This window comes from Rattus norvegicus, chromosome 19, assembly GCF_021556685.1.
Source record: "Rattus norvegicus strain SHRSP/BbbUtx chromosome 19, alternate assembly SHRSP_T2T, whole genome shotgun sequence".
Lineage (NCBI taxonomy): Eukaryota > Metazoa > Chordata > Mammalia > Rodentia > Muridae > Rattus > Rattus norvegicus.
This window is the reverse complement of record NC_141552.1, coordinates 16040138-16065386: the sequence shown is the minus strand read 5'-3', so window position 1 is coordinate 16065386 and position 25249 is coordinate 16040138. Positions and strand designations below refer to the sequence as shown.

The window sequence follows — 25249 nt, the reverse complement described above, 5'->3', positions numbered from 1 at the left end:
TTCAAGATTGCCAGCATCTTTAACACATGGCAATCATATGGTAGATCAATTAGTGGCATTTGCTACCCCAGAAGAAAACAGTCATAATCATGCCAATACAGGATATTTGCATATTAAATATAAGGTTCCCTATTCTGAAGCCAAACAAATTATTGCTAATTGTGGTATTTGTGAGCCTTCACTTATAAAATGTATTCCATCTGAAATTAATCCCAGAAGAATGCAACCTAATACATCGTGGCAGATGGATGGAACCCATATTTCTGAGTTTGGTCGCCTTTCATATATACATGTAAGCATAGATAATTTTTCAATATTTGTATGGGCTACACCATTGCCAGGAGTACACACTGCTCATGTTATACAGCATCTATTGGAAACTTCTGCTGTTATGGGACCACCTTCTAAAATTAAAACTGATTATGGACCAACATATATTTCTTATCAATTTAAACAATTTTGTCGGCTCTTCCGGGAAAATGGCGACTCCTGCACGTTCTCCAGAGTTGCTGCTGTCCAAGGAGCCTGCGACCTCCATGGGCCCTGCTGGGGAACCCTGCCTGCGGGGCCAGCCTCAGCCCATGCACAATGTGCTCCCTGCCCTGAGGCTTCGAGCCCCCAGTTCCTGAGGACATGGGGCAGCAGAGTTTGGCAGAGCTGCGGGAGAGGTTGAGGCGCCAGGAGAGACTTTTGCGCAAAGAAAAATTCATTTGCAAATTGCCCGACAAAGGTAAAAAGATCTCAGACACCACTGCCAAACTGAAAGCTGCCATTTCAGAAAGTGAAGAGGTCAGAGGGAGAACTGAACTACTTCATCCTGTTAGTGTTGACTGTAAGCTAAGGCATAAAGCAAACACAAGAGTTGATACCGACATAGACAAGGCCCAGAATTCTGACCTGATGCTTGATACTTCATCATTAGTTCCTGAATGTTCGTCAGTAGACATTGAATCATCTAAAACAACCTCAGAAACTCAGGGACCTACACAGCTCACTCACAAAGGCAATGAAGAGACTTTGGAGACTGGCTGCACAGTGAGTACCAGCCCGTCTGTCAGCATCACAGCCCAGGCTCCCCCATCTGAAGTTAATGAACATCTCCCCCAGCATTCAAGTCAAGCGGAAGAGGTTTCCAGCAGCGTCGACAGTCTGTTTATCACTAAATTGCAAAAGATCACAACTGCAGACCAGACTGAACCCTCAGAAGAAAACACCAGCACTGAGAACTTTCCAGAACTGCAGAGTGAGACTCCTAAGAAGCCTCATTACATGACAGTGCTAGAAATGCGAGCTAGAAACCCAGTGCCCCCTCCTCATAAGTTTAAGACCAATGTGTTACCCACACAACAGAGTGACTCACCAAATCATTGTCAGAGGGCTCAGTCTCCTGCTTCCTCAGAAGAGCAGCGACGCAGGGCTGGGCAGCATCTTGATGATGTCACAGCAGCTCGCCTTCTTCTGCTCCACCCCCTGCCTGCACAGCTGCTCTCCATAGAAGAGTCGCTGGCTCTGCAGAAAGAGCACAAGCAGAATTATGAGGAGATGCGGGCAAAGCTCGCAGCACAGAAACTAGCTGAGAGACTGAATATTACAATGCAGAGCTACAATCCAGAAGGGGAGTCTTCAGGGAGATACCGAGAAGTGAGGGATGAAGATGATGCCCAGTCCTCGGACGAATGCTGAAAATGACTGAAAATGAGCACTGGGAGATCCTGGGAGTTGACTGTTGAGCTTATATTGTCTCATCCAACTTCCTAACAAGTACCAAGACAGTGTCAGACCTTGTTGAGGGACATCAGTTTAAGTTACACAAAGGTAGCTACAAAATAAGAACCCAGTTTGTCTTTCAGAAGATGATCTTCACATGCTTGAACAGTTCAATATTTGAACATTGTGTTTGGCCGTATTGTGTTACAGTTTTGCAGTATATTGTGCATTGGTCTGATATTTTAGTGTGAGTAGAACACACGTTTTCTTTAAGATATCTGCTTTTTCCTTCTTCGTATTCTTATCAGATAGCACTGCTTGCACCCCTTCTGGTGAAATACTTTGTTATTCCAGGCACCTAAAGTGAATTAGGAAGGCCTGGTCCCCTCACTCAAGAAATTAGGGGAGCAGTCTAAAGAATGGTACGCATGCTTGCATGGACAGGTTCCTGAGACGCTGGATATGAAATGCCGCACACAACACTCGGGAACCACCACCACTGTGTCTGCTGCTCTGTCCTCTCTTGGGGCGACTGCTGTCACCTGTGATGAGGTTAAGGAGCACTTGGAAGAAGTGCTGGGTGGGGAGGGTCTTCTGACCCGGTATGGGGAGCTGCTCCTGGCTGCCCTAGGCTTGAACTCATTGCCATCTGGGATGATAGGTCCCTGTACAGGACACTCGTGCTTGGTAAGGAAACCGGTGTTTTTCTAAGAGTTACAGTTGAATTGTCAGTATATTGCTTTTTTTCCTTGTTAAACCCACAGAGGTGTTTACAGGCTGCAGAAACCTCAGTCCTGTATGTGCACATTTGTGCTGTTTAAAATGATTATATGATCATTTCCAGCAAAGATAACAACGTTATCAAAAAGCCTTTGTCTATTATGTGGAACTTGTAAAGGAGAAATAAAATACCAATCAGAGCAAAAAAAAAAAAACCATTTTGTCAATGATATCATATTGTACATATTACTGGTATAGAATACCATCCACAAGGACAAGCTTTTGTTGAAAGAGTTCACCATACGCTGAAATGACAAATTATAAAATTAAAAAGGAGGAAAAGAGATGACCTTACACAGCCTGAATGGAGTTGGCATACCAGTCCCAGAGTAATATTGGCATAAGCATTATTTTTTATTACTCTTCTTAATTTACCACAGAGTGAAGTTATATGAAGAGCAGATAGACACTTTATTGGACTTCTCCCTGAAGGCATGGAACAGACAATATGGATAAAAATTGCCCGAGATGCTGAATGACAGGAAGGGACATTACTGTATGCAGGGGAGAGTGTTTTGTCTCATTACAGGATGGGGGACAATTCTGGTTACCCGGGAGACGGATTCAAGCACAGAATGATAAGAACTGCTCCCTACCCTCAGAGGAATCCAGTTAAACCAGCTACATTTTCTCCTGATGGATGTTCTCCGGAGATGAAGAGGTGTCCTCCATTACTGAGGCCCTGGCTTCTCTTAGTGTGGACAAATGACAACGGAGAAGGATCGATGCAGTGACAACCCCATTACCTAGGTGAAGCGATTAAGCCCTGAAAGGAAAACTATGCTGTCTCCTACAGGAAAGTCCTTTACTGCTGAGCACGTATTGTTAGCAGTGTGTGCTTTACTCACGGTTTCTTCTGTTGCGGCCAATGCGAGTTATCAGGCTTATATTCCTTGTCCACCTTTATTTGAACCTGCTACTTGGCGGGGAAACAGATGTGGTTTTATACACCACCCCAAGCATTTTATCATCTCTTTGGAATAATTTGACCTTTTGAATAGACGTGATGGAGCTTTGTATAATTTTCCTTATGCTGGATTAAAGATGCCTTTGTGTTTAGGAAAGAGACCAGGCCTACAAATGGGTTATTAAAATTGGCGATTACCAGGAATAATTGTTACAGGCTCCAGGATTGACAGCTTGGTCTATAACCAAAATTGGAATAACATTACATTTGTTAGCATTTCAGTATATCCTATTTGTGCTTGGTTTACTTATGTAGGCTTAAAATATCTCCCATGCAATTGGAAATACTGCCCTGGCATGTTTGGAAAAATTATTGAAGATAAATGAATAAATTGGAGTCCTTATGGCCAATTATTAATACATGTTCAGAATGGAATGTTACCACTTGTGATTTGTCAAATGTTACCAGGATGAACTGAGAGGAGAATGAACGCCTTAATGGATGCTTGCTGACGGAATGTGGAGATGGAGGCCTTGCTGATAATCGACTGGCCTCTGTGGAAGATCCTACTGCGTTTCAAGCTCATTTGTGGAAGACTGTCACTGCATTAAAAGAAGATGTGCTTGCTAATGGAAGCTTTTCTGGGACACTCAATCTGCCTCTCAGTATAATTTTACAACATTTAAGAAAGACAAGGTTACTACTTGTATTCCTATGCCATATTTCTTTTTAATAGGTAGATTTAATTTTGCCAATGGATTTGCTTGTACTAACTGTCATTAGTATTCATGTATTAATTCATCTATTCCATTTAATATAAATCAATATTCTATTATGATATTCAGCAAAAAATATATGTATGAATGCCTGTTAATTTGAGACATCATTGGTCTCAAGATCCTCTTAATTATATGATTATTGAATTTTTTAATAATCTGCTGAGGAACAGTAAAAGAATTATTGGAGTTTGTAGCTACTATGTTAAGCCTTATTTCTGTTGCTACTTTGGCAGCCATTTCCAGCATAGCATTAAAAACATCTATTGACACAGAGCATTTTGTTGAAGACGGGCATAAAGATTCACATGAGTTATGGATAGAGCAAACTAAAACTGATACTAGACTTCAACATCAAGTAGATGTTTCAAAACAAACAGTAGAATGGTTGAGTCGAAAGATGTTATTTATTGAAAAATATGAGGATTTAAGATATGATTGAAATCTTACTACTTTTGTGTTAATAAATATATGGATAATGATACGGAACATGATTGGAAGTTAATTCAAGCCTATTTGGAAGGTAATGAAAGTGCTACAAAAGTAATTAATGCCTTGAAATACGATGCTCGAATGTCTTTTGGTAAACAGCTAGAAGATACTACCCCTATGGAAATAGCTAAATTATTGGCTGATCAATTGACAGGATTAGATCCCAAGGCTTGGCTTCAAAGGATATTCCATAGCTTGGGAGGAGCTAGTTTTGCCATAATCTTATGTACATTATGTATTATGTTGCTTTATTTTTACATGATTAAACCCCTACAAAGACTTTTGCTATGTTATGGAAAGTGTTTCTTTTAAAACAAAAGAAAAAAGAAGGAATTGTTAAGACATAGAGATGCAGCTCCCAGGCAGGGTCAAGAAAGGCCTGGTGACAGATACAAGTAGGGGCTGGAATTCCACCCTGGAGAAGAAAATGTTTTTCTCACTTGGCCTTAAGCTATATTCTGCTGTGTCCTGTTTCTGTGGAAATGGTTCTAACGCTCTCTCGGTAATGGTGAGTATATTTTGATTATAATAAGATAGGTAATTTGTTATATGAATATTTTGAGAAGAAGCCTTTGTTTATTCGTATTTCTTTGTTTAGTCTTCCCTCAGTTGTTCCTGGTATCCTGGGAATAATGATCTTATGGTATCTTGACAAAATGAAAATTGTTGTTATTCATATTCCCAGCTATATAGGGATTAATAAAGCTTGCAACTGTGTGCAGTTGTTCCTGCCTTTGCTGTGCACCCCCTGTGTCCTGGGGGTATACGACCCAACCCAAGGCCCCCAATTCACTAGACATTGACAGTGGGTCACCCCACAAAACACAGATGCTGGAGGATGATCCTGACCCACAATGAGCAGTGGGAACACCAGAGCCCTGTAGGGATGCCTGGCAAGCTAACTCATTGAGCATGCACAGCTCAGTAAATTTCCTGTGAATACACATCTCCTGAGATCTCTCTATTTGATTGCAGGTGATCCTATCCACCTAATACAGTACATGATGTGGAAGGACAAAAGCACCTGCAGGAGCTGTGGTGATGACTCACAGGGTAGAGCATCTGCTGCTCTCTCAGAAGAACCACATGGACCCTAACAATTGGGTAAAGCATGTCAGTGATTACTTCATAAAGTGTGTGTCCGAGAAACAGCCACATTATCCACACAAAAGACACTGTCACACTGGGTACCCCTTGGTGACTTTGAATTCACTTATTAGCCCAGGATCCATGGAACATGCAGAGATCCATCTCCACCTGTCAGTTCTAAGTCCACAGGAGGGGACAGAACCCTTGAATAAGAATGATGGTCTTAAGAGTCAAGAGATAGAATTCAATTTTTATTCATAAGGAATTCATTTTTACAACAAAACAGGATTAAAACAAATAAATTAAAATATTTAAAAGTATGCGAAAAGATAAAAACAGTAACAAGAACATATAAATATGAAACAACAAAAAGAAAATTTCAATTAAAATCATAACAAAAATATTTCTAAATAGCACACACTTAACGAACATTTAGAAGCACAGATGTATTGCTGTTTCTCCTCGTGCACACATAATGAAAGGAGGTCCCACAAGTTGTCTCTCAGGTGCTGTATTCTGAGAAGAAAGTAAGACCTCAATCAGTCAGGCTGGCTTAGTGTTATATAAATTTAGGGTCTCTAAGCAATGACAAATTAACTCTGAGGAAGAATACTCATCCAAAAAATTTGTTACCATTCAGGATGTTTGTCATCAGGGACTCCTGAGAAAGCAACTTATTCTTCAGGAAGCTCTCTTACTGGGGTGTGTCCAATTCCAGCTCTCTTGCACTTTCTGAGACCTGGGAGAGGAAGGCAGTTTTTCAGACACTGATTTGGTGGGGAAATGCTAGCCAGCTGTCAGAAGGCTGTCTTCTACCACCTCAGTTCTATTGGACAGTCAGCATGGACCTTTTAACTGATATCATTGTTTCTAACTCTGTGGGCAGGGCAAAATCTCCAGAGAGCCTCAAAGTAATGTGGGCTGCCAATATGGGACCCAGACTTATACCAGTGCAAACCAAGAACAGGGAAATGGAAGGAACCTCATTGGGTTGCAGGAAGAAAGGAGATGTCCATACGTCACCAAGGTTAAAGCCAATGACATGTACTAATTTGACATTTGCACTTGGTTCTTATCCCAGAAAGGTGCTTCCTACACAAGAAGTCACATGACCACAGAGTGTCATTTGTCAAAGGACCAAGAACTTGTTCAAAACTCTACAGAGCATCCAATCTATCATATGGATATGCAATAATGAGGTATGTTATTAATCTGTCACCATTTCTATACTGCAGCTTCAAAAAGAGCAGACAAATATACTTGCAAAATAATTCAGTTTCTGAAAAGTGGTTGGCTTCCCAGAATACTTGTGCATAGGCAGAGCAATGAACAATTCCATTACATGAGGTGGTTGGCTGGTTGTGAGTGTAAATTAGAAAGGTGGTAGGAGAGAGCAAAGATGTATCAAATTGGCAAAATTTATCAGATATTTTAAAGCTAACACAGCTGCTCATCCCTACCAGATGACGCTGGGTCTGGATGTTGCTGGTCTTTATCTTTCTTGTTGAAGTCAACCAAATATTTCTGGTTGAGTGCACAATCAAGATGTACCTCCTTGCTCTCCTGCTTCAGTGGGACCAACTTCTTCCTACATGTGTTCTCCATCAGGAGCTGGCTGAGCAGGTTTCTGGAAATACAGTCTGCATAGTAAGATCATGCTGCCCCTTTCTCCCATTCCCACTCCCGAGTGCCACTAACTCCACCAGGACCAAGATACCCATGAAGACTTAATAGAATTCATTTCGATACACATAAGCCTGCTGCACAAACCACAAAGAGTAAATTCCGGGAAGAATAAATTGTTTGTTTGGCCCGAGCACCAATTAGTGTCCGCATCTCTCAAAAAGAACACGGATCTACAACTATCCATGAAAGCCCAATGCATGGGGGCAACATCAATTAGTAGTGGGCCAACACCCTCAAAGGAGGTCAGTAGAACTAAGAGAAGCTCATGCTAACCATGTGGTCCACACACTGAGTTTTGTGAAACCTGGTATGACACCATAGGTCCAGGTCAGCCTAATAACCTTCTGCTGACTTCAATCAGTGCTGTTCTATCTAGAGCCTTCTGAAGATGCCTAGACAATCCTGGGATGAGTAACAGTCTTTTATGGAACTGAAAACTGAGTCCTAATGACCCTGGCACACTGATGTGTAAACAGCACAAGAGATAGAACCAGAGCTGAAGACTGTCCAATCCAGAACAAAGAAAGTCAGAAATGGCCATTCCACAAGTGATAGACTTTCTGACCAGGACTTACCTAGAGAAGGTAATCTCCTTCTTCAGCTTATGGCTGTTCTCATGGATTTCAGTGTTCTCCATCTCTAAGTTGTGCAGAATTGACATGACCGCCTCCTCCATTCTCTCCAGGTCTCCATAATATGGATTTGGCCTGAAGTGTGGCCTGGCCCCAAATGATAGAATACAATGAACATCGGCATTTAGGAATATATGAACTCAGGGTGGGTCCTGTACTACCCCAGTCCTGGAAGGACACCTTCTGAATTCTACATATTGGATCTTCTTCAGCTTCAGTAACGTGTTTTTCTGCGTCCAGGACACCAGAATCTCAGCATCCAGATGGAGGGCTCCCTGGCTCCCTTTGTTCAATCAAGAGGAAATCTGCAGTCAAGCCAGTTAAGCTATCAAGAGCCTAGGCCACACCTCTCCATGCTCCCCCACCCCCAACACAGCCAGAAACCTGTGATTACTTTTCTCCTGTTTTGATAACGGACCTTATATCAACACAAAATTATAATCTGCACAAGGAATACAAATAAACAGACAATCGTGGCCACATAGGCAAAGAACTGTGCTGTTGACAGTGGGGCTCCCTTAACAAAGCATTCACATCACCATGAATGTGTTACAGGTAAATACTCAGGCCAAGACATAGACCCCTAGATTCCAATGTGGAGGGAAATATAAACATATAAAAGTTGTCCATATGCATTTGGATGTATGCACATACAGACTCACAGACTGAGAAATACCCACAAAAAAGAGAAATGTAAAAACAGAGTCAGAGAAAGAGAAAGAGAAATATGGAAACAGAGAGTACTGTGAAAACCAGGAGAAATGCATCCACCATTGCTGTCTCAGAGGGCAAGACACACAGACAATAACAAACATGCCTGAGCCTGAGACCTTCTAGTCAAGCATTGAGATGAACAGTTTGGGACCAGGCCCCTCAGGCTGCTGCCTGGATCTTCCAGCACTCAGTCCCCTGCCTAGCAAGTACAGAGACTCACCATAAACTCACTGCAATTACAATCTTGCAAAGCCACCAGCTGTCAAGGGCTTTGCAAATGCACACTGGGAACTCACTCTCCCTGACTTTATCCCCGAATTCTTCATTCAGACCACAAGTTCTGCTTTTCAATAAATTGAAGCAGATGAGTCCATTTTCCATCTCGCTCCTCAGGAAGGGTCAAGGTTCTGAATCTCCTCTATATGGGAGGTGAGGTTTAGCACAGGGTGGTTAGGGAGGCACAGCTTTCTAGAACCCAAAACCTTAATAGGATAAGATGAAGGTGACCTTGCAGTCCCAGGAATGAAACCAGAGCATTTGGAGCGATTCATACCTGTTCTTCATGGATCTCTCTGTCAGAAACCTCAGGCGATCTCTCAGGTCATTTCTCTCCTCGGTAATGAGCTGCAGCTCTTTAATCAGCCTCTCCTTTTCCTTCTTGGCCTGCTTCTCGCTTAAGGCAATTTCAGGGGAAGATGTTTCTCTCCCAGCGTCTGTAGGTAGAAGAACACAAGGGAACCTGCATGGGGAGAATGCATAGAGTGTACATACACCACAGTGAGGCCTAAACAGGAGAACAAACCTGGAACCCAGTGTCACTGCTAGGCGATTGGTCTATGCTTAAGAGGCCTCCTCAGTGGATCTCAGTTCTCCCACTACTCTATAGAGACCAAGAGATGTAAGCAGCCAGGTGTTCCCTATTCCGGACATCAAGTGCCTACATGTACCACGGAGATGGCTTCTCCAGGATTATCATCAGCTGAACGGGGTACAGCTTGGTTTCAGGACCCTCACCCCTGTGGGTTCAGAACTCAGATGATAAATTCACCATCCACAAGACTTGAGTGATTGGAGACACTCAGATGTCCTACCCTGATACTCTAGGCCAACAACTTTGGATTAAAAACACATTTCCATGGAGGACATTGTCAACAGACTTATCAGTTCCCCTATTTGAAATACCAAATGCCCAAGAAGTTCCAATAGGTTACAGGCTGAATCTTGGTCCACATGTTCCAAATACTTTTGGTATTTTAGAAACATGTTTGTAACACACAACCTCTAATATACAAAGCTAACGATGACCCTGCCAGTTAGAAGAAATCAGAGGAGGTCTAAGAACATAAGGTTATTGCCTGGAGCACAATTCTCCCCCTGTTCCTACTGTCAGATATCCACTGTATTTAAAGAAGCAATGATAGTGAAGTACATTGCTGCCCTGTCTAAACTCAGAAAAGGTGGACCCTCCATGACTCCTGATGGTGTTATTATATCAATGTAACATAACAAATGCACTGTAAAATTAAAGACCAGAAGTTCACAGAATAATAGCATTGGCCTTACCATATCCTCCCAGTGGAGATGGGGAAACTAAAGTTCTGAAATCCTGACTTTCAGGAATTGTGATATTCATGGAAATTCAATTCCTTTTCAGATGCTCCAGTTGTTGTGGCCCATTGCTAGAAAGGTCAATGTAAGCCTGCAGCCCCCTTGGCAGGAAGCTCAAAATACACTGCCCAGAACTTACTCATCATTCCCCAGAAGTGCTGTCTTTGTCCATCATTACTTTGAGGCGAAAGGCTAGACTCCTTCACTTTAGTCTCTCCAGAATTGACATTTCCCCTCCGAAAATGCTTGCGAAGACGGGAAAACATGTCTTAGCTTGTAACCGCCAGACTCAGACTGAGAGAAACTAGGGCAGTGGTTGTCACTACAACACTGGTGACATCACAGAGGATGCCAGAACTCTCTAGGAGACAATAGAATGTCCAAGAAGGGACAGCTGATGTCCTGGGGAGCAGACTTTGCCTCCCTGCTAATGTTCTCCCTGTACTGAGCATAAGCAGAGGTGCCCTTTCCAGGAGACTTTCCTGGGGCAGAGCCACTGAGCATCTCCTGCTTCCAAAGCCAAACTTTCTTCAAGGCTTGATTATAAAAACCTTAGTAATTCCTATGCATCTAAATGAATGTTTCCTTCCATATCTTGCCCCAAAATGTCTCATCCTAACTCAAATTGTCCTCATTCACCAATGTTAGCCATTAAACCTTCCTGAGATTTCACACCAGATTGAATATGTAGTCAAAAGTTCTCTTGTCTCATTCTGTACAGGTCCTTTATATCACATCAAGAAATAGTCTGCATGGTAGGTTACAACATGGGTGTGTGTTAGGGGAACACTCATGAAGTCATGTGCTTAGCAATCGACAATTGCCAGAAAATTCCTTAGTTGAAAGAGTTGAAGTCTTTATGGTGCTAGGAACAGTGTGGAGACCAGTTGGCAGACAAAAGTGCAATATTGGACCCACCAATGAAGGGAACCTCATGCTGCTTGTGGGGTTCTCATCTCTGCGCCAATGTCGCCAAAGGAGCACTGCTGACAGGCCTTCTATCAGAAGCTGAGCTTCTATCAGAAAAATAAAATAGTCAAGAGATATAGGGGGTGCAGATAAAGGTGTAGGACGAGGCTATACACATCACTACGTGGATAGAGCAAGGACCCAGCACTTGTGCTCTGGGTCATGGGCTTCCCCACAAACACAAAAGCATCTGTCACAGTAAAAAATGGATACTGTATTGAGTGCACACACTAACACTGATTGATCAGATCCATACCCCAGATTTTGGGGGCAGATCCATGGCCCCAAATATCTTCCTCTCAACTTATACAGCAAAAAATAAGAAAGAAAGAAAAAAGTCAAAACAAAAAGCTCAAGCTTCTCATATGAGGATTGCAGGAAGTGTGATCTGGTGGTCAGTTCTGATTAGGCCATTTTAGATAGAACAGTGCACAGTGATGCTTAATGTGATGGGTCCTATATAAAGCTTTCTGCAATATTGGAATTTTAACAAGCCTCATCCAGAACATACAGAACAGGAAAGGATGTGATCACCATGTCCTTGCTCTCTATCTGGTTATTTTTCTGTGTCCGTGATTGTCAGGCATAGACAGCAACAATCTGAAATAGCTGGTAGACATGGAACAAAGTGGCTAAAACTATAGTTGTGGGTTACACACCTCAACTGTCAAAGGTTAATGCTGTCCTCACAGTCCCTGGAGGCCACTCTTGTAAGACTGTCTACTGGAAAGTAGAAGCAGGTTTATCTGAGCTCAAAGTGACCCTGGCCAGCTAGGAAGAGGGCAACATGGGATACTTGAGACCCTGTCTAAACCAGCACAGCAACCCACACTTCCTTCAAAGCATCATCTATGAATTCTTGATTATCTACCATTCTCTCCCTACCAGTCTTTCAGACTGGAATTGTAGAAAAGAACTGGAAATGATCTTCCTATTCTGAAGACCTTGATCTCTCTTTCCTTATGTGCACATTAAGAACTCATGCAAATGGGTATGACCATCTGAACATCTTAGTATCATCTACTCAGTATATCTAGCATAATACTGTGCCTATGGCAATCTCAAGCTTCCTTGAGTTTCGCTGACACAGCAAGAAGTATGAAGTACTGAGGCCACACCCCAGTGATCCTTTCAAGGGTTTAGAAGAAAGCCATCAGAGAAACTCCACTTCTTTGTCTTTAGATTAAATCAAGCTGATACAATGTGAACCTGGTGGGCTATTTAACCATGCATCTTTCTGCCAACCCCAGCTTTCTGAGTTCAGTCCATGTGAACCTGCATGGGGAGAATGTATAGAGTGTACATAGACCACAGTGAGGCCTAAACAGGACAATAAGCCTGGAATCCAGTGTCACTGCAAGGAGTTTGGTCTTCGCTTAAGAGACCTCCTCAGTGGGTCTCAGTTCTCCCACTACTCTATAGAGACCAAGAGATGTAAGCAGCCAGGTGTTCCCTATGCCTGCTGACACACGCAATAAATGCAGTAAATTTTAATTTCTGTTCAATTGTTCAGTAACTTACTTCACTTGCATATTGCTGTGGAAGTGATGGGATTTCGTGATCAGCATTGCATTTAACAATGCATAACCAATCATCCCTCCTACAATGACTGTATATAGAGAAAGAAAATTTATTAGAATGGTGTATAGGCTGTGGTACAGCTAATTCAACAAGGAATGGAAGGTCCAAAATGCAGTAGTTGCCCCTGTTGAAGCCAATCCCCCTAGCATAGCTGTAGCCATTTTGTTCCATGCCTGCCAGATAGTTCATATTCTTGCTGTAATATGTCTGCCTGTCATGGTTGTCTGAAAATAATTTAACTCAGAGCAGGGTCAGGAATGATCACATAACTTGTGTATGTTTTTTTTAATTGGTTATTTTGTTTATTTGGATTTGAAATGTTAACCCCTTTCCAGTTTCCCTTACAATAACCCTGCATTCCACCCCCTTCCCCAGCCTCCTCGAGGGTGCTCCCCCACCCACCCATTCCCGAACCACTGGGAGCAAGTTCTTTATGTTGTGAGGTTTCTTAATCTTAAATTTCATAAGTATAAGCTTCATGTAGGACCAATAAAATTAAAGGTCAATATGAGGGCTGCAGAGATGGATCCATGGTTAAGAGCACTGACTGCTCTTCCAGAGGTCCTGAGTTCAAATCCCAGCAACCACGTGGTGGCTCACAGCCATCTGTAATGAGACCTGATGCCCTCTTCTGGTGTGTCTGTAGACAGCTACAGTGTACTTATATGTAAATAAATAAATCTTTAAACAGATAAAAAGTCAGTATGAACCTTTGTTGTCTAAAATGGCTTGAGTCCGGGCTGACAACCAGACAGCCCTTCCAGCACCTGCCTATGAGCTCACATTTTACTCTTTATAAACTGACATAGAAAAATGTCCAGAGTCCTAGCCTGACAAATTCTCAGCTACGTCTCTGATGATCAGTCTTAGGGTGGGCATTCAATAAACCATCCCTGTCTAAGTGAGGTCAGAGTTTGTGTGGTTTATAGGGAAACATCTGGACCCCAACAGTTTTGTCCATAAGGCTGGATATTTCAGCTGGTCTTCAGTATATGCAGTACTCCTGAAGAAGTAGGCGAATTAATAAAGCAAACTTCCTTCTTCCATGTCCTTGATATGAGCCGGCAGAAGGTGTGGTCCAAACAACAACCTTCAGATTGGGTAAAGATCTTTGCCAATCCTACAACAGATAGAGGGCTTATATCCAAAATATACAAAGAAATCAAGAAGTTAGACCTCAGGGAGACAAATAACACTATTTATAAAATGGGGATCAGAGCTAAACAAAGAATTCACAGCTGAGGAATGCCGAATGGCTGAGAAACACCGAAAGAAATGCTCAACATCCTTAGTCATAAGAGAAATGCAAATCAAAACAACCCTGAGATTTCACCTCACACCAGTGAGAATGGCTAAGATCAAAAACTCAGGTGACAGCAAATGCTGGCGAGGATGTAGAGAAAGAGGAACACTCCTCCATTGTTGGTGGGATTGCAGACTGGTACAACCATTCTGGAAATCAGTCTGGAGGTTCCTCAGAAAATTGGACATTGAACTACCTGAGGATCCAGCTATACCTCTCTTGGGCATATACCCAAAAGATGCCCCAACATATAACAAAGACACATGCTCCACTATGTTCATAGCAGCCTTATTTATAATAGCCAGAAGCTGGAAAGAACCCAGATGCCCTTCAACAGAGGAATGGATACAGAAAATGTGGTACATCTACACAATGGAATATTACTCAGCTATCAAAACGAATGACTTTATGAAATTCATAGGCAAATGGATGGAACTGGAAAATATCATCCTGAGTGAGATAACCCAATCACAGAAAAACACACATGGTATGCACTCATTGATAAGTGGATATTAGCCCAAATGCACGAATTGCCCTAGATGCACAGAACACCTGAAAATCAAGAAGAATGACCAAAATGCAGATGCTTCACTCCTTCTTTAAAAGGGGAACAAGAATACCCTTGGCAGGGAATAGGGAGGCAAAGTTTAGAACAGAGGCAGAAGGAACACCCATTCAGAGCCTGCCCCACATGTGGCCCACACCTATACAGATATTAGATAAGATGGATGAAGCAAAGAAGTGCAAGCCGACAGGAACTGGATGTAGATCTCTCCTGAGAGACACAGCCAGAATACGGCAAATACGTAGCCGAATGCCATCATTAAACCACTGAACTGAGAACGGGGCCTCCGTTGAAGTAATCAGAGAAAGGACTGGAAGAGCTTGAAGGGGGTTAAGACCGCATATGAACAACAATTCCAACCAACCAGAGCTTCCAGGGACTAAGCCACTACCCAAAGACAATACATGGACTGACGCTGGACTCCAACTGCATACGTAGCAATGAATAGCCTAGTAAGAGCACCAGTGGAAGGGGAAACCCTTGGTCCTGCCAAGACTGGACCCCCAGTGAACATGATTGTTGGGGGGAGGGCGCTAATGGGGGAAGGATGGGGAGGGGAACACCCAAATTGAAGGGGAGGGAGAGGGTTGAGGGATGTTGGCCTGGAAATCGGGAAGGGGAATAACAATCAAAATGTAAATAAGAAATACTCAAGTTAATAAAGATGAAAAAAATAAAAAGAAAAAAGAAGGTGTGGTCCAGATTAGAGATGGGCCTTTCCATCTCAAAAGATCTGAATTAAAGATTTATCTTCTGAATGAACCCACACACCTATGGTCACTTGATTTTTGACAAAGGAGCCAAAACCATCCAATGGAAAAAAGATAGCATTTTCAGCAAATGGTGCTGGTTCAACTGGAGGGCAACATGTAGAAGAATGCAGATCGATCCATGCTTATCACCCTGTACAAAGCTTAAGTCCAAGTGGATCAAGGACCTCCACATCAAACCAGACACACTCAAACTAATAGAAGAAAAACTAGGGAAACATCTGGAACACATGGGCACTGGAAAAAATTTCCTGAACAAAACACCAATGGCTTATGCTCTAAGATCAAGAATGGACAAATGGGATCTCATAAAACTGCAAAGCTTCTGTAAGGCAAAGGACACTGTGGTTAGGACAAAACGGCAACCAACAGATTGGGAAAAGATCTTTACCAATCCTACAACAGATAGAGGCCTTATATCCAAAATATACAAAGAACTCAAGAAGTTAGACCGCAGGGAAACAAATAACCCTATTAAAAAATGGGGTTCAGAGCTAAACAAAGAATTCACAGCTGAGGAATGCTGAATGGCTGAGAAACACCTAAAGAAATGTTCAACATCTTTAGTCATAAGGGAAATGCAAATCAAAACAACCCTGAGACTTCACCTCACACCAGTGCGATTGGCTAAGATCAAAAACTCAGGTGACAGCAGATGCTGGCGAGGATGTGGAGAAAGAGGAACACTCCTCCATTGTTGGTGGGATTGCAGACTGGTACAACCATTCTGGAAATCAGTCTGGAGGTTCCTCAGAAAATTGGACATTGAACTGCCTGAGGATCCAGCTATACCTCTCTTGGGCATATACCCAAAAGATGCCCCAACATATAACAAAGACACATGCTCCACTATGTTCATTGCAGCCTTATTTATAATAGCCAGAAGCTGGAAAGAACCCAGATGCCCTTCAACAGAGGAATGGATACAGAAAATGTGGTACATCTACACAATGGAATATTACTCAGCTATCAAAAACAACGAGTTTATGAAATTCGTAGGCAAATGGTTGGAACTGGAAAATATCATCCTGAGTGAGCTAACCCAATCACAGAAAGACATACATGGTATGCACTCATTGATAAGTGGCTATTAGCCCAAATGCTTGAATTACCCTAGATCCCTAGAACAAATGAAACTCAAGACAGATGATCAAAATGTGAATGCTTCACTCCTTCTTTAAATGAGGAAAAAGAATACCCTTGGCAGGGAAGGGAGAGGCAAAGATTAAAACAGAGACTTAAGGAACACCCATTCAGAGCCTGCCCCACATGTGGCCCATACATATACAGCCACCCAATTAGACAAGATGGATGAAGCAAAGAAGTGCAGACCGACAGGAGCCGGATGTAGATTGCTCCTGAGAGACACAGCCAGAATACAGCAAATACAGAGGCGAATGCCAGCAGCAAACCACTGAACTGAGAATAGGTCCCCTATTGAAGGAATCAGAGAAAGAACTGGAAGAGCTTGAAGGGGCTCGAGACCCCAAAAGTATAACAATGCCAAGCAACCAGAGCTTCCAGGGACTAAGCCACTACCTAAAGACTATACATGGACTGACCCTGGACTCTGACCCCATAAGTAGCAATGAATATCCTAGTAAGAGCACCAGTGGAAGGGGAAGCCCTGGGTCCTGCTTAGACTGAACCCCCAGTGAACTAGTCTATGGGGGGGAGGGCGGCAATGGGGGGAGGGTTGGGAGGGGAACACCCATAAGGAAGGGGAGGGGGGAGGGGGATGTTTGCCCGGAAACCTGGAAAGGGAATAACACTCGAAATGTATATAAGAAATACTCAAGTTAATAAAAAAAAAAAAAAAAGAACAACAATGCCAACCAACCAGAGCTTTCGGTAGACTAAACCACTACCCAAAGAGTACATATGGATAGACCCAAGACTCCAGCTGCATATGTAGCAGAAGATGGCCTTTTTGGGCACCAATGGGAAGAGAATCTCTTGGTCCTGCCAAGGCTGAACGCCCCAGTGTAGGGGAATGTCAGGATGGGGAGGTGGGAAGGAGTGTGTAGTTGGTGTGGGGAACATCCTTGTGCAAGAAGTGGGAGGGGGATGGGATAAGGGGTATTTGAATGGGAAACTGGGAAAGGGGTTAACATTTGAAATGTAAATAAAAAATATCCAATAAAAATGCTTTAAAAAAGAAAAAAAAATAAAGATTTATCTTCTGATCTCCAAGATTTGGATTACAAGTAGGTCTTCTTGCTTCAGAAAATTTAATGAAGAAAAAAAATCCAATGGTGCTTATGCCTTTAGCCTCAGCATCCAGGAGGTAGAGGCAGGTGGATCTCTGAGTTCAAGGCCAGCCTGGTCTACAAAATGAATTCAGGACAGCCAGAGCTACACAGGGAAACCCTGTCTCAAAAAAACCAAAGAAGAGGAGGAGGACCAAGAGGAGGGGGTTGAAGAGAGGAAAACAGAAAGAAGGAAGGAGAGAGAGAGAGAGAGAGAGAGAGAGAGAGAGAGAGAGAGGGAGGGAGAGAGAGAGAGAGAGAGAGAGAGAGAGAGATCTCCCCCTCACAGGGCGTCAAGCCATTTGGCATTAGTTAATTCCAGGTACACTCAAGTTGACAACCAAGAACACCAATCACATTACCCGTGGTTGTGATCTCACCCTGGTAGGCTCCTGAGTAGGAGGCTGAAGCAGGAGAATTGCCATAAGTCTGATGCCAGCATGAACTACACACATGTTCCAAGCCAAGCCAATCTCAGCTACAGTTTGAGATTCTGTCTGAAAAATATGAAAGAGAAAGAAAACATAATTTCCTAGAGCAGTGTTTCTCAACCTTCCTATGGCCTCAACCCTTTAGAACAGTTCCTCATGCTGTGCGGATCCCAACTACAAAATTATTTTGTCGCTACTTCACAACTGTAAATTTGCTACTGTAATGAATCTTTATTGTAGTGTAAACTATCCGATAGGAGACCCTGTGTGGGTCACGACCCACAGGCTGAGGGCCTTTGCCCTAGAGGCGGTCTTGGCCTAGTTTATATAGTTCATATTATAATGGGCTCTCTCAGCGTTTGAAGGTCAAGTATATTCACTTGTAACATCAAAACTTTAAAATTCAGTTGAGCTGCTGGCTGGTACGGTCTGACATCCCCCAGAATAGCTTTGCCATTTTGTTCCATGTCTGCCAGCCATTTCATATTGTTGCTGTAACACGCCTGCCGTCACTGAGGAGGAGAAGGGAGATGGCTCAAGGACATGCTGACCACACACCTTGTTTTGTTCTGAATGTTCTGTATGCCGTTTGCTAATCTTGAGAAATTTGCACCTTAAGGAGTGGTTCCCTGAAGTGGACACAGGTGATAGGCTAAGGCAGATGTGTGAAGGAATGTTTCACTGAGGCAGACGCAGGTACAAGGATGTTCTGCTAAAGCACACATGTGAAAAGACACGTGATGAAGGGTTCTGCACTAAGGACACACATGCATTGGTCTGCCTTGCATTCTGTAGTTGAGCTGCATTTGTTGGGACTTCATAGAACCACAGCAAAAACCCTTCTGGTGGGCTGCTGTGGTTTCTCGCTGTTTCCTTGGCCTCGGGCTGATGGGCAGAGTGATGTCAGCTGAGACAGACACATGTGCTGAAGCACGACACAGGCTGAGGCCAGACCCATGGAGGACAAGGGATATTGAGAGGGAGTTTGGATGGAGTTATGCTTGCGTAGCTTGTTGGTCTGGGGTCTCTGCTGATCTCTGCTCGCCTGAGAGCTGCTCTTACTGACTGTGTAGCATCTTGGCTTCTCTTTGTTCCACTTGTACAGCCCTCAGGACCAGGCTCTCCTCTCCCTTAACCATGGCTGCTGTCCTCTTCCTCTCTCCTCTCCATCACACATGTTCTTCCTTTATTCTCTGGCAGCTTCTTCCTCCTTCTTCCTTCCTCATGATCCTCTCTAGCAAAGCCCTCAAAGCTCACCTCCCCCATCTCTCTGGGGTGCAGCTGTTGGCTGTTGGCTTCTTTATAATCACAGTTAACTGGGAGCAGGGTCAGTTTTTTGGGGTTAACCGGTCTTGAGTTCTACAAATTAGCATTAAAATACAAGCAGAATTAGGCCAATCCACCACATCGATTTCTTTTGCTTTGTTTTGTTTTAATTTTTCTTTTACCCTTTACTTTATTTTATTTTCGGCTATTTTTTAATCATTTGTTATTTTATTTATGTATATTTCAAACGTTGTCCCACTTTCCACACTCCCCTCATCATATCTTACATCCCATTTCTGCTCAGCTTTGCCTATGTGACAGTGCTCCCCCACCCACACATATCCATTCCCACCTCACACCTCTAGGACCTCCCTTCGGTGGGCAACAGGCCTCAGGGTAGTCAATGGCCTCCCACCACATGATGCCACTTAAGTCAGTCCTCTTCTACACAGTTACCTAGAACCATAGAGCCATCCTTGCATATACTTTGGCTGGCAGTTTGGTCCCTAGGAGCTGCGGGACTGGTGACAGAGGATCTGGTTAGATATTAAAGACAAATGGTTTCTGCTTTCTCCTCTTTTTCTGGTTATAGGTGAAATCATGTTTGTTTGCTTCCCTTTTTTGAAATTATTGAGTTGATTAATTTCTTGGTTTTTCTTGTGTATAGTTTAGCTCATTTTCTTGGGGTTTTCCTCGTATTTTCCTCTGTTGTGCTCTCTTAAAGAAAAATATTGTTTAAATTTGGTTTTGTTGTGAAATATCTTGGTTTCTCCATTTATGGTGATTGAGAATTATGCTGGGTATAGGAGCCTGGGTCTGCATTCCATCTGCCCAAATTTTTCTGGCTTTTGGAGTCTCTGTTGAGAAGTCTGGTGTAATTCAGATAGGTCTGAATTATTTATTACTGGTTATTTATACCTTACCCCTTTTAAAGTTCTTTCTTTGATCTGCGTATTTAGTGTTTTAATTATTATGTGAATGGCAGAGTTTTTTCTGGTACAATTCATTTAGCCTTCTGTAGGCCTCTTGTACAGTTATGGCATTTTCTTCCTTACCTTATGGAAGTTTTCTGCTATGATTTGTTGAAGATGTTTACTGGACCTATGAACTGGAAATCTTAATTCTGTTCTATATCTATTATCCTTAGATTTGGACTTTTAATGGTGTCCTGAAATTCATGGATGTTTTGGATTCAATAAACCATACATGTTTATCTGAGATGGGTGTTTTGTGCTTTGTTGGTGACCTCCTTGATGCCAATTCTTCCATTTAGTAGAACGTTGGATAATGAGACATGGTCAGGAATGGTGACTTATTGACATAAACTATATGAAAATAGGTAGGTTAAAATTTTATGTGTGTTAAGTATCAGTAGTCTCCTGGGTGGTTTTGGTTCCCAGTTGGCCATGTGCAACCGTTTCAAAAGCCCAGGTTTGATGTTCCTTGGGTTTCCTATGATGATGCACTCAGATATGACAAATATCAACAGAATCCTCATCAAAGAACTTAATTTATATAATAGACCGAAAATTACTAATTATGTTACAAAATATTTGATCACACTGTGATCTCCAAGAATGTATTATTTACTGATAAACTATTGTGTGGTATAGCATCGCCATGGCACAGGCATTTAACACAAGGGTTGTTTGTTTGATGTAAACATGGACTTTACTTTGGTAAGGCTAACCTACCACACACCTTTATTGCAAAGATAAAACTGCATTTAGGTTCAGAGATGGTCAAGGCACAACTTGAAAGGAAATGAAGATGACTAAACCAATGGAAAGTCTTTGAGTTGAAGGATTTTTAGAAAGTGTGCAGAGGGAAGAAGAATGCTCTTCTGGGAGGTCAGTGAATTAGGAAGGACAGTTGGGAGTTGACTTCTGTATCTGGCTCCTGAAACTTCATTGGTAAAAATTAATGTCTGGAATTTTGTGTTGTAAAACAACACATTGGCTCTGCAGCTTTTGGCAAGGGCCATTGACAGAGAGATCACACCAGCTGGGGACAATCTGAAAGGAAATCAGGTTTTCTTAAGTCACCTGAGAAGTCCTCACGGAGAGAGGAATGAATGGGCAGCACCATAATAGAAGGCCTTAGGATCGCGTACTGAGCTACTCTAGATGCCTTGAAAATAGAAGCCGAGAATGAAAAACTAAATGACGTCACAGGAAGTAGCTCAATCCTCACTGTGATCATTTCATGTTGTGATTTATACTTGATTCTTTTTTAAAAAAATTAAAAAAGAGTCTTCTGTTTCAATGTGAGGCTGTCTTAGAATCACAAAATGCTTACACCTGTATGGCGCCCGGAATCTAACACTATCGGGCTAGAGATTCTACTTTTAAATGCGTCACCATCGACAGCTTCCATTTAACCAGCAGGGTCCATGCCAGGCAGACACTGAGCAGGTTGTATGTTCTGTTAATCTCCACAACAACCCAATTCAGCAGAAACACCCCCATTTTACAGGTGAAGAATCCACAGCTCAAAGCAAATGAGTATCAGGGTCCCCTCAGTCTCACTGACTGTCACTCAGACCCACATCCTTCTCTGTAAAGGGAAGCCATGGGCCTGATGTGGCTGTGCAAGCTGACTCTGCTGAGATGATCAATGCTATTCTTGACCCTGGGAGAATTTAAGACAAGGTGACCCACAGACTCCTGGGGTAGATTCTATCTCTGGGTTCTAGGGTGGGACACAGTATCACTTGCATGGGTCTCTACTCAGCTGAGGAGTCTGTTCCCATCTGTCAGCTTCTATGGCAGTGGTTCAAATCCCTCCTAATGATGTAACCCTTTAATACAGATCTTCATGCTGTGGTGACCCCCATCACAAAATTATTTCATTGGTACTTCATAACTAATATTGCTACTCTTTTATGTCATAGCATGCTAAGTATCTGATATGCAATGTATCTGACATACACTCTCCTAGAAGGGGGCACAACACACAGGTTGAGCAACATTACTCATTAAACTTTTTCTTTTTCTTTTTTAAAGAGAGGCCTTCGTCTCAGAAGGACCTGGAGCAGTTATAAGAGCAGAGATGCCCTGTTGTAGTGACAAGTTTTAGCAGGCTCAAGGCTGCTTGCCTTAATGACAACAGATATTCCTGGCTAAAGGCACCACCACAAATCACTAGCCCCAGGATATTTCTTATATTTTTGGTTGTGAGCCTAGCCTTTAACGGCTGAGCCATCTCTCCAGCCCCCCAGGATATTTCTTACCTCAGTTTTCCTCCATTACAATGTCTATCTCCTTGGACGTGTCTGTCCAGGCAGCCAGTCCCTGTAGTGTCTGATACAGACAGAATGCTAAGGGCAAGAATGCTTTCCCTCTGTTGGCACAGTCACTTCTACAGTAGTAAGTTCAAATCCTGGAGTGTAAATATGTGTCTCACATAGTGTGTGAGACTTGAAATGTCATCCGTTTGAGTTGACAAAAACCAACTCTCACTTCAGATTTACATCTGACCAACAATTATTTTCACGAGAACACAGAAGCTCGCCAGACCTACAGAGTCAGATCCCCTCCCTGCCTGGGATGATCCCACCCAGGTTAGACTTCAGCTTCACTTATCAGCTGTTATCAGAAAAGTGTTACCTTAAGATTCTGCAGTCCATGGTCTGGACAAAAGTTGTTAAATGGCTAGTATGGGAGTTTTCTCCAGTTTAAAATCATTCTGGTCTCTTCTCTCCCCTGGACTGCCCTCGGTTCTCTCAGGTCTGTTGGTCCTGGAAAGACCTGGGTTCAACTCAAGGCCTGGGTTGTGGAGGAGGACCTTTTGTTGTGGAAATGAGCATGGATCAAGGATGTAGCCCCACTCTGGACAATTAAGCTCCAGAAAATCTTCCCCAATCACAGACCTGGGTCATGTGGGAGCCTTCACTGTTTCAAAGGGAGAGCTGGTTGCTTTCTCCTGGAAGAAGCACTTGGGGGTTGACTGTCACTTCTGAGCCTTCTGTTCTGAGTCACTTCGCAGAAGGGGCACTTTGCTCTGACTTCTCCATGGGACTCACACAGCACTGGGGCCAGAGGATCCTCTGGTGTTGCAGCTCTGAGCTGGGAGGAGGAGCTAGCACACTGACATGGAGAAGCCTGTTTTCACAGCTGATCTAGATCTGAGGAACAGGTGCTTTTAAAGAAGGATGTGAAAGCATCTCCTGCAGGAGGGCTCACTATGCAGGGAAAATCACACAGGACAGTGAAAAGTGGCTTCCTAACTTCTACTGGGCAAGAACCAGGGAGGGTATTGGATGGATGATCAGAGAGTTTGAGAAAGGCCTGCATCTCTCTGAATGTCCTCCCTCAATCATAAGTCCCCCCACTGCCCCAGGTGCACACCTGAGGGTCAGCAAAGCCTGCCACCTGCTGGGGTCCCTCAAACTAAGCAGTGAGTGTAGAACTGTGCAAAACACATCTGGGGATGGGGAGACACAAGTGTCAGCTGGGCCTGTCCTCACTGCCTTTAGACTCCAATGGCAGGGCAGGTACAGGGAATGGCTACTCCAGATCTCAAATGTCTTGGGCTGAAGAAGTAGGAGATGTCAGGGTCAGGGTCAGGGTCAGGGGCCGGGGCCAGGGCTGGGGACAGGTCAGGGTCAGGGTCAGGCAGAGTCAGGCAGAGTCAGGCAGAACAAATTCAAGCCCCTGCCAGCAGGCTGATAGGCTTATGGGCATGAAGAAGTGCTGTGGTAGAGAGTGCCCTTGTTCTCTCTGGTGGGGCAAGTAACCAAGGTGGGATGGGAAAAGTTGGGGAACTCACAGCTGCTTGTCCTCCAGCTGCAACTGCCAGTGCTTGGCTAGCAAGAAGCCAAAGAGACTCCAGGGATCTCCTGATTTCCCGGATATCATTTTCCTCACGGGTATTCAGGTTGAAGGCTGTGCTCAGCCTTGCCACAAGGCCACTGGACAAGTAGAGCAAGCACAACTGGCCTAAGACCTCCATGGACACATGTTGGGACCCAGGTCAAGTGGCCACAGAGGGGCACCAGGCAGCCTGGCTCCAGCCCCTAGCTCATGGGCACCCAGGCCACAGCAGTTCTGCTAGTCCCTCCTGCCATGAGCGACACCACCTGGCAGGCTTGCACTCTCTGTCAGGAGCTTTCCCACAAACACAGCTAGCAGCCACTTAATGACCCTCTTTATTCTTGTTAACCATAATGGCTAGTTATGAAGTCTCATTGGGAAAGTGTATTGATAAGATGAAAGCCTTAGAAGAAAACTAGAAAGACTTATAAAAATAAGTAAGATGCCGGAGGATGATCCTGACCCACAATGAGCAGTGGAGATACCAGAGCCCTGTAGGGATGCCTGACAACCTAACACATTGAGCACGCACGGCTCAGTAAGTTCCCTGTGAACACACATCTCCTGAGATCTCTCTATTTAATTGTATGTGATCCTGTCCACCTAACACAGCACCTCATGTGGAATAACAAAAGCCACCTGCAGGAGCTGTGGTGATGACTCACAGGTTACAGCATCTGCTGCTCTCTCAGAAGAACCACGTGGTCCCTAACAATAATGTACAACGGGGAATGGGATTCCTTCTTTTGGACTATGAGGGAAATTCACCCAGGACAGGCCACAGACAGACTGTAGAAAAAAAGACCCACTGACATAAATGATAAAACTAAGTCTAATCTACATCAATAAAAACACAGCATACTTCTGGTCAAGGACAAGAGCATCTGTCAAAACCTATTTCCCAACAAGA

The 25249-nt window shown here is 43.3% G+C and overlaps 2 protein-coding genes and 1 pseudogene across 9 annotated transcripts in view; 1 reads left to right on the top strand and 2 right to left on the bottom strand.

Annotated features, from left to right (window-relative positions):
* The window catches only part of LOC147998875 (disks large homolog 5-like), a 42623-nt gene extending 41218 nt beyond the window's left edge, over nucleotides 1–1405 (bottom strand). For all 6 annotated transcript variants that reach the window (XR_015643839.1, XM_087595947.1, XM_087595950.1 and 3 more), the window contains exon 1: nucleotides 1361–1405. The gene's annotated coding sequence lies outside the window, so the exon portion shown is untranslated. The remainder of the gene's footprint in view (nucleotides 1–1360) is intronic.
* Nucleotides 667–5379, top strand: LOC147998874 (DNA-directed RNA polymerase II subunit GRINL1A pseudogene; annotated as a pseudogene). The gene is made up of 2 exons (XR_015643782.1): nucleotides 667–2394; nucleotides 3863–5379. The product of XR_015643782.1 is annotated as a DNA-directed RNA polymerase II subunit GRINL1A pseudogene (transcript).
* A 610-nt stretch (nucleotides 5380–5989) lies between these two features.
* On the bottom strand, nucleotides 5990–10724 carry LOC134483563 (disks large homolog 5-like). 2 transcript variants are annotated; one of them, XM_087596706.1, is made up of 6 exons: nucleotides 10531–10724; nucleotides 9337–9496; nucleotides 8013–8156; nucleotides 7212–7378; nucleotides 6385–6490; nucleotides 5990–6267 (listed from the first exon to the last, which is right to left on the bottom strand). In XM_087596706.1, the coding sequence occupies exons 1-5, from the start codon at nucleotides 10655–10657 to the stop codon at nucleotides 6426–6428; spliced, it is 663 nt and encodes a 220-aa protein (XP_087452832.1). In that variant the 5' UTR covers nucleotides 10658–10724; the 3' UTR covers nucleotides 5990–6267; nucleotides 6385–6425. The 2 variants fall into 2 exon arrangements, with proteins under 2 accessions (XP_087452832.1, XP_087452833.1); XM_087596707.1 differs by lacking the exon at nucleotides 7212–7378 and having other exon boundaries at nucleotides 10531–10676.
* Between the last annotated feature and the right edge of the window lie 14525 nt (nucleotides 10725–25249).

Excerpts from the sequence above, each read along its gene's own strand:
- LOC134483563 (XM_087596706.1), bottom strand. The coding sequence starts at position 10,657 with ATGTTTTCCCGTCTTCGCAAGCATTTTCGGAGGGGAAATGTCAATTCT. Across the intron at positions 9,497-10,530 it reads GCACTTCTGGGGAATGATGA|ACGCTGGGAGAGAAACATCT; the intron begins GTAAGTTCTGGG and ends TTCTACCTACAG. Across the intron at positions 6,491-7,211 it reads TCCAGACCCAGCGTCATCTG|GTCTCAGAAAGTGCAAGAGA; the intron begins GTAGGGATGAGC and ends TTCCTCTCCCAG.